This window comes from Nelumbo nucifera, chromosome 4 (assembly GCF_055504915.1).
Source record: "Nelumbo nucifera cultivar China Antique chromosome 4, China Antique-T2T, whole genome shotgun sequence".
In the NCBI taxonomy this organism is placed as follows: Eukaryota; Viridiplantae; Streptophyta; class Magnoliopsida; order Proteales; family Nelumbonaceae; genus Nelumbo; species Nelumbo nucifera.
Genome location: NC_142652.1, coordinates 93,871,092 through 93,880,085, shown reverse-complemented (window position 1 = coordinate 93,880,085; position 8,994 = coordinate 93,871,092). Strand labels below are relative to the sequence as shown.

The 8,994-nt window shown below is 39.5% G+C and overlaps 1 protein-coding gene across 1 annotated transcript; it reads left to right on the top strand.

Moving 5' to 3' along the window:
* The first annotated feature begins 7,372 nt into the window (after nt 1–7,372).
* Nucleotides 7,373–8,994, top strand: LOC148800868 (uncharacterized). Its single transcript, XM_088902508.1, has 2 exons — nt 7,373–7,553; nt 8,049–8,994. The coding sequence occupies exons 1-2, from the start codon at nt 7,373–7,375 to the stop codon at nt 8,633–8,635; spliced, it is 768 nt and encodes a 255-aa protein (XP_088758634.1). The 3' UTR covers nt 8,636–8,994.

The following is an 8,994-nucleotide window of genomic DNA, read 5'->3' as shown; positions in this document are numbered from 1 at the left end:
GTCGTTGGGGTTTGTGCCCTTATATATGTGAGCTATCGTAGGCCTTACGAAACACCTTTGAGATCCCCGGTCTGTGCTACTTAGAATTCGTTTTGCACCAGGAGGTGGATTTCGTGTTAGCCGATAAGGCTTATTGAGTCTGTCCGATCTGGGCGGGATAAGGATAAGGCTTGTAGACGTGCGGCGTGATCCCGAAGAGGTCGGAGACAACTGGCTACCTTCTAGAAGTTGGCTACGTGTCACCTCGATAGGTCGGACTATTGCAAGCTGCTTGGACCTCAATCTTGGCCGAGTTGCTCGAGGTACCCGAGCTAACCTGTCTTGCTAAGGTGGCAGGGAATGCCGAGTCATCATCCAATCAGCAGGTGGCTTCCATGTGTCTAGGTGTTGATAGGTCGGGCCAAATTACCCATCATCAATTGCCCCCCACTCCCGTGCCAGGGGTACTTGACCTGGTGCGGGAGTTCATGACAAGCTTAGATGGATTTAGCCCGGCCTTCGTCTTGGTCAAAGTCCGATCTATGGGTCAAACCAAAACGACCTGACTGACTCAACCTTAAAGCTAGATTGCGTATCGGGGATGCATGGACATCACTCAGATTATAAATTTCGTAGATGTCACATGCACTCAAACGATTTCAACCTCAAAGGTTGTAGGACCGCCCTCATGGGAGCTATTGGATCAAATTGATTTGAGCCATCCATGATCGACAATAACTGCTATTGGTTGTGTCGTGACGATTTGTTCGATTACCGTTTCGTATTGGTTTTTTGTTTCTAGGCAAAGACAATGGGGATAAGATTTTTCAATTGAGGCCGCTAGAGGGAATTCACAAAGAGAAGGGACATCTACCAGAATGAATAGAAGCAATGATATGTATGTGCCTACTTCAGTGGTCTATTCGAAAGATGCGATCAATGGCCTGAATGAATAGTTATATTTTCTGAACAATTGGATGACACTCCAACAGCACGAGGGTGATGACTTGTCTTAACCAAAATGATAGAAATTCAGCTGCCAACCTACTGGAGACCTAGTTGGCGACCTCATACACAACTCGGGCACCACGTCCAGGGCTGACTTGTGGTACCTCATCATTACCGGTCCAAGGGACCTCAGCACGATGAGCGACCTCCCTCTAGGACTTGTCAACTCGACTGAGGTCCAAGTAGCTACCTGCGATACGTGCTTGCTGACCTCCTCCGTGTGTGCATCCCGTTATTCTGGGATCTTCCGGAAGCCAGCTCCCGCACCAAATGTTTTGGAGAAAATCGAATAAGGCACAAAGCTCGGTCTACGTTGGTCACTACCTCCGAGGACTCTGGACCAGCCAATCACGTTTTCCCGGAGATCTTAGAGTGGCCACCCTGGATAATGCAATTCGAGCACTTTGATATTGTCTCTTTACAGGTTGACCTAGCGAACTAGCTAGCTCGGCATCGGAGCCACCTTCTAGTAGGGAACTCACCAACTCAACATTCGAACCGTCCTCCAGCAAGGAGCTACTAGATCACGCATCAATAATAATAATAATAATAATAATAATAATAATAATAATAATAATAATAATAATAATAATAATGGTGATGATGATGATACTTATTCCAATAAAATATGAATAACCATTATTGTTATTATTATAAAATAAAAGATACATTTTCTTAAATGTTTATTTCTTATTTCTTAACAAACCTAGAAATTTATTGATGCAAATTTTTTGTATTAAATTAAAACAAAATATAAAGATAAATACATGAAATTTGTGTGGATACCTATTTAAGGAGGAATAATAGATTTCCTTTGTAGAATTCTAGGGTCTTTATAGAGTGGATTTGCAAAAGAAGGACTCATGTAGCCGACCCATATAGTGGGCAGAACGCCTTGATCACTGAATACCAGCTGTAAGCATTTCAATCATGGAATGCTAAAGGAATCAAGAATATGGAAATTAAAGAAAAAGAAGAGATTATTCTAAAAATACCCTTAAGATGGTTGCCTTTTCAAAGCCCTAGATTTGAACCCACCTGACTTATTGTATTGTGATATATGGACACCGAAAGTTTGGAAAGGGTCCCATGTATTATTAGTACCATATTAGGGTTTCTATCTGAAACTTGCACCACATTAATATTTATCTAATGACAAAATTAACCCAGATTAAACCATAACTGCTATTGACTAAACTTTGTATGACAAAAACACCTCTAGTTCATTTCTGTCCCCTTATGTTTTTCACTCATTTCACAATCCACCAATGGTTCAATTTAGGGTTATTCACGGGTTGGGTTGGATTGGTTTAGTAGTGTTTTTTAACCGATCCGATCTGGTCAGGTTACCTATAGATCAAACCGATACCGACCCTCTATTAAGTAAAACTGATCTGGTTGGTTTGAATCGGCTTCGGTTTCAACCAACTCCAAGCTTTTACAATGCACATGAAGTCAAAGTGCTAATATTATATATAATATTTTAGAATATATTTTCTGGAATTATATATTTAAAACCAAAACATATATGCAAATATATCGAAATATATATTTTCTAATTTCTAAAAATATATATCTGATATATTTCAGATATATATTTATTATTTAAAACTAAAATATCTATATTTAACAGATATTTTTTCAGAATATATAGTTTTTCACATAACTCGGTTCGGTTCAGTTTGGTTTCGGTTTTCACATATGCAAACCGAAACCGACCGGTAGTGAAGAAAAACTGGCCAATTCGGGTTGGTCGGTTTGGTCGGTTTGGATTTATTTGTGAACAGCCCTAGTTCAATCTTCTCCCTTGCTTCTCAGACCGGACATTTTGGATAAAAAGGCAAGATGAATAAAGGGGTATTATGGTAAAATTAAAAACTGTTAAGACTTTTAATGAAAAATGTCTGTCAAAAGGGTATCTGCTATATCTAGGGCTATGTTTAGTTTGAAGGAAAAAGTAAGAAAAAGGAAGGAAAAAGTAGGAAAATCTATGAGGTATCAAAAGTCGGGGTAAATTTAAGAAATTTTATGAGAAGTGATGGGGAGATTGACTAATGTGGTCGGCCCTCAGAATAAAACAAAAAAATAAAAGACAAACAAAAGTAAAAAAGAAAAAAGAAAAAAAGAAAAAGAAAAGAGAAGAAAGGAATTTGTACAGGTGTTATACGGAGTTAGGGTGGTTTAGCATTCACCTTTAAGATGTGGTGGAAGAGAATATATTTTTTGGGCTTTCTTTGATTACTTTCATCCCTTTCCTTTGCAATATGGAGGGCTTTCTTGCACTCTTTAGAAGCTGTCCTAAAGAGAATCCCTTACAAAAAGCAAAACTAAAAGAAATCCCCATTTACATGGTTCATGAATGGGTCCTGATAGATTACAGTTCAGACTTCAGAGGTTGCGCTTTTGATACAAATATCAGATTGCACCAAGATGACTGCACACCATGAGCTGTTCACTGCTTTATAGCTTCAAAAGAAACATCTCAGACATGCATTCTATGGAAATCCTTACCAAAAAAGCAACTGAGCCACCAGCACACTCATCATCTTTTCTCCCATAAATTTAGACAACTGGGCCTGCTTGCTTGGTTTCTAAGGGTACCATACTATTATGGCCTGCATTTTCTTATTCACAATGGGGTGGATGCTTCTCTGTTATGGGCATTCCTTGAAACAAGGGATTCATATTAAAAAAAGAAATGCCATTACCCATTGTTGGTCCCAGCTATATGGGTTATTCGGAGGGGTAGACTAGGTATGTCCTAACCTTTTGCTTTTCGCAAAGTAGTCATCCTCAGACTCGACTCGAAGGAGTTCGATTGATGGCCCATGGGCACCCATATGTACATCTCAGCGTGCATTATGTGCTGTGGGGTATGTGTAGGGTGTATTATGTGGGCCACCAATTTGAACTCGACTCGAATCTGCACTCCCACGCTTGCCAGCCTGAAATGTTACCATTACAGCAAGTAATAAGCCCCAAAAGATGGTGGAATTCATCATTCTACTGTATATTTCTCTCTAAAGAGCTTGTTTGATATTACAGTTGAAGTGTGGCTGAACTAAAAACTTACTGCTTTTATCTTTGAATAAGCGATCATGATTCATGAAGTAGGTCGGGGGCTCTTTAATGGCTGAATGAAAAATTGAATAGATTGTTATACCCCTAAATAGCGTTGGAATCTTCTGGTTAAACGTTAGTAGGATCCATTGCGGTGTCCCCAATAAAAATGTACCGTAGGGAGTGTAAATATGAGATCAAATCAACCCTCACAGCACATCTTTGCCGTGTATTGGGAATATCTCCCGATGATATATAAAAAATGATGGTGTCATCATCGGGAGATATTCCCAATACATGGCGGATATATGCTGTAGGACGTTGTTGGGAATTTATTTGAACTCTGTAAATACATACTGCATATTGTATTCATGGAGCAGTTTATAGGTAGGTTCCAATTGCTGGATCCCATTCATAGATGACCAGTAGATCCAGAGTAGACCTGTTCATGGGCGAGGCTCAGGCTTTGCCAAAATTTGAATGGGCCTGGACGAAAGCCTGAGCCCAAAACATTTAGAAGCCCAGCCCATTAACAAGTCTAATCCAGAGTGCCCTGTATTATATGGCTTTTTTTTTTTCTACTAAAGAAACAGTAAATTATACAGTTTAGTCAACTCAGCCATTATCAAAAATCTCCTAATAAGCTCCATTATTTCATTAATGAATGGCATGCTAGGTGAACTACTGTACCTTAAATATTTCACGACATAATATAATTATTTTATCCACCAAACGGGTGTTCGCCAATGTGAATGTTTTGTTTTATTATATCATGATAAAAAAACTACCACCTCAGCAAAATTATATTGTTTTTGCTGATTTGGCAACTGTTTTTTTGTTTCTTACGAAAACAAAACTATACGCATACACAAACACATCCTAGGTGACAAACCAATAGCAATTTGCACTACAGACCCATAGCAAAACGCATTTAGCTATGGTTCAACATTTGGCTAGTTGATGACTTGATGTTAGGGAATGCCTTGATTTTCAAGTAAGTTTTTTGCAGTAAGAGGTGCCAATGGGTCAGGTTTGGGCCTGGTCCATATATCCAGACCCTAACCCTAATGTAAGCATCCTTTCCAATTCTTCCCAGGTTTGGGCCCAGATATGACAAGAGGGGATTCTACACCAAGACCTACCAAATATATGGAATTAATCAGGTATATGAAATTTGACAAAATCCTATTGAATAACATTAGGGCCATTAGTCATGTCCTAGGGTTAGGGCTGCAACTTGGGTGGGCTTGATTGAGCATTTGTTAAATTTTGAGTGGGCCAAGGCCTCAAGCTGAACATTTGGCAAAATTCGAATGGGCCAACGTGAGGGCCTGGGCCCAATGCTGTGTAAATTCTTACCAGACATCCACCTCTGTCTGACGTATTAAAAGGGGTAGACTCGATAGAGACTTAAAATTTGGCATGTTTTGCACTCTTTCTAGTTCACTGCAAACCTTTGGCATTGCAGTAGTACAGTAGCACTGGTCTCTTGTCGTGCATCACTAAAACACTCTCCCAACAATTCTGGTGGGCATTGCTTTGGATTCAAACGAAGGTAATTAGCACCCAAGATCATTTTTGTATTGGAATTTGACCTTGTAAAATACCTGCAGTGATTCGGTGACTAGGACAGTTACAAGCCAAGGGCGCAGTTGGGCTAAGATAAGCCCAAGCCCATCCCACCATACATGGGATGGATTAGAATGGATTCAACTTGGTTGAAGTTTTTATTAGTGGCCAAGATGCATTAGATATTGGGTCCAAAGATATGAGCTTTACTGTTGCATTAGATATTAGGGGCCAAGTGTATCACTAAAACCTAGGGGTGACTAAGGGGTGAGCATTCAATTTATTTGGTTAAAAATCGAATCAAATAAATTAAAATTTTAAAAAGTGAAATAAAAAAATGAAAACCGAAGTACAAGAAAATTAAAATCATCGAAACCAATTTTTTTTATTCGGTTTTCGATTATTTTGGTTAAAAACTGAATTTAATTAATATATAAAATATTCTATCTTATAACCTATAATATATATTATGAAATCGAATTTCATTATAATACATTATATATAATATATTAATATATAAATATATAGCATATTATAATATATATTTCATATTATATAATGAATTTTGGTTAATTCGATTTTTTTGATTAACCAAATTTTTAACCCTGAAAATCAAAATTCTTAAAAACTGAATTAATCGAACCAAATTACCCAAAAAAAAAAAAAAAAACTAAACTAAAAAACCGAAATCAAAATTTTCGATTCGCTATTTCGACTTTAACCGAATAATGCTCACCCCTACTAAAACCACCATATGAGCTTTATCATTGCATAAATCTTTAACAGAACAAAACTGGAGAGAGGTAAATGAAATCAGGTCTAAAGATATCCATATGTCAAACTCTTTCAGTCTTTTGGCCAAACTGGCTGTCTACGGTCGACAGCCACATGAGACATGGCAGGACTCTCCTACGGTGCATTGTGTAGCCGATTTGAAGAATTTACACTGCATCCAGCATGGGCTTGTGGGCCGGGATAAATTAACAATTCCCCTGGCCCAAGCCCGCCCAAGTAGCACTCAACAATCAACATGTTAGTTATGTATTTTCCCACGTGCGAACAACGCGAATAGTCACGATCCAGTTCATCACTTCATCTACATAAAAGGCGGTAAGGAGACGAGAGAAGCTCACATCGCATTCTCCAGCCTCTCAACTGGTACGAGTACGAACTACACAGTTTCAGAGCTCTCTCTCTCTCTCTCTCTCTCTCTCTCCATCTCCGGTATTTTCAGTAATCTTGTTGGCATCGTGATTGATCCTGAAGTTCAAGAGAAAAAAGAAAGCTTATCGACGCTCATCTCTCTTTCTTGAAGTACTTTTCTACTCTTTAGTATTCTCTCTCCGTGCTATTTTAATGTTACAGATTGGAGTTGGAGAAGTATTTCTTGCAAGAGATTGTTTGAAGGATCTTCAATATTTCTACTACTAGCCAAAGCTTCAATTTCTCGAATTCATTAATTGATTACGATGTTCTTTACTTATTGTATCAGATTTCGTGTTAGAAATGGAAGTATACATCAAGATCGTAATAGATCTGTGATCTTTTATGATGATGCAATACTTTGTAATAACGTTCTAAGTTAGTCATTGTGTTTTCATGCTTTAGTATCTTTGAGTTTTGATCTGTGTTTCTCCGAAGAAGCTCCATGGAAACCGTGCGTCATTTGAAGTTCAAGAAAACTTATCTGTTCTTGATCTTCTGATTCTGTTTTCGGTTGGGCATGCAGGTATCTGACCTGGAACCTGAAGTGAACATGGATCGATCTCGCCATGCTTGGGCTGTAAAGGCAATCTTCGTGATAGTTCTCCTGTTGATCTTGTTCCGTTGCGTCTCTGCAACTGATCACACTGTCGGAGAAAATGCAGGCTGGGAGCTCGGGACCGACATGCAGAAGTGGAGTTCCTCAAGAAATTTCTTCACCGGAGACAACCTAGGTCACCTCCTGAACCTAACAACCTGCTCTTAGCCTAATCTGATCTTATTTCTAATATGCGCTTAGAATTCCAACATCCAAAGAAAAACCAGATAAACAGTCAAAATTCTTCAGATTCGTAAGAATAATCGACACTCGACGATTTAGACCATCTCTGATCTCTCACTGTCTAAGCATGCATCGTTAGTTAGCGATAAGCCGCTGGCGTATATTTTAGAACCGGTTAAAATGCACCCAAGACTTACGTTTACTTCGACGCATAGTAGCAAAATACATGTTGGGTTTGTTACTCTCTGTCCGAAATAGAAAACTTTCACAATCTTTTGCTTCTTCAAAATGCCCTTAATCTTTTTGGTAACTTCTCCCCGATGAATAATGAGCTTTTTAGTTTCCCATCACTGTCAGGGGTAAATTTGTCAATGAAAAAGAAACTAACGAACTTTTTGCTTTCGTTACTAACCGCTTTTAATCCCAATTCCCATTCTTCGCTTTGCAGTGTTCATCTACAAGCAAAATCACAACGTGATTGAAGTGAAGGAAGGAGCGTTCACGGATTGTCAGATAACCGATCCTGTCCACACGTACAACGACGCTAGGACGGTGATCCCGCTGGACAGACCGGGCACCAGGTATTTCATCTGCGGAATGCCTGGCCACTGTGCATTGGGCCTGAAGATCCAGGTGGACGTCCTCCCACTCCCCGGAAAAGAAGCTGTACCTGAAACTCCAAGTGATAAAATTGGAAGCCCCTCCGATGACAATACAGACGGTAGAGGAGGCGGAGGAAGCCCACGAACTCCTCATCCTCGAGCTCCTAAAGCTCCCAACGGACCCCACGCTCCACCATCTCCCATTGGGCAGCACCAGCCTCCACCTCCCGAAAAAGAAACCCCTGAGGTACCTCATGCTCCGGATTTACCAGTATCAGGCGGTGAATCTCACGCGCCGATTCCTCAACAAGCTTCTGCGCCCAGGGTTGACATCGGAACCCCTGCAGTAGTCTACAGCCACGCGTTGATGCTTCTGCTAACCAGCATTCTCTGCTCCTATTCATTTCTTTTTCCTGTACTTCTCATTCCTTGATTGGTTTTGCTCTTGAGGGTCCCCACTTGAATTGATCTGACAATGTGACGATTCTTCATGTTCATGCACCCAGGTACGATGAGATTCGTATGTTAGTTTAGCAACAATTGGTCTGCTTCGTTCATATTAGAGTTGACTCTGTTGGCTCAATTTTCTGTTTGAGATCCTTTACTTGATGATGTAAGATTTAGCAACAATTTTCTGTTGGCTCAATTTTCTGCTTCGTTCATATCCTTTACTTGATGATGGAAGAATTCCCTTGTACCAAGAAGCTAGCACATATTATTTTCCATAAGAGAAAATAAATAATTAAGCTAGCACATATTATTTTCCATAAGAGAAAAAAATAATTAAGCTAG

Excerpts from the sequence above, each read along its gene's own strand:
- LOC148800868 (XM_088902508.1), top strand. The coding sequence starts at position 7,373 with ATGGATCGATCTCGCCATGCTTGGGCTGTAAAGGCAATCTTCGTGATA. Across the intron at positions 7,554-8,048 it reads CTTCACCGGAGACAACCTAG|TGTTCATCTACAAGCAAAAT; the intron begins GTCACCTCCTGA and ends TTCGCTTTGCAG.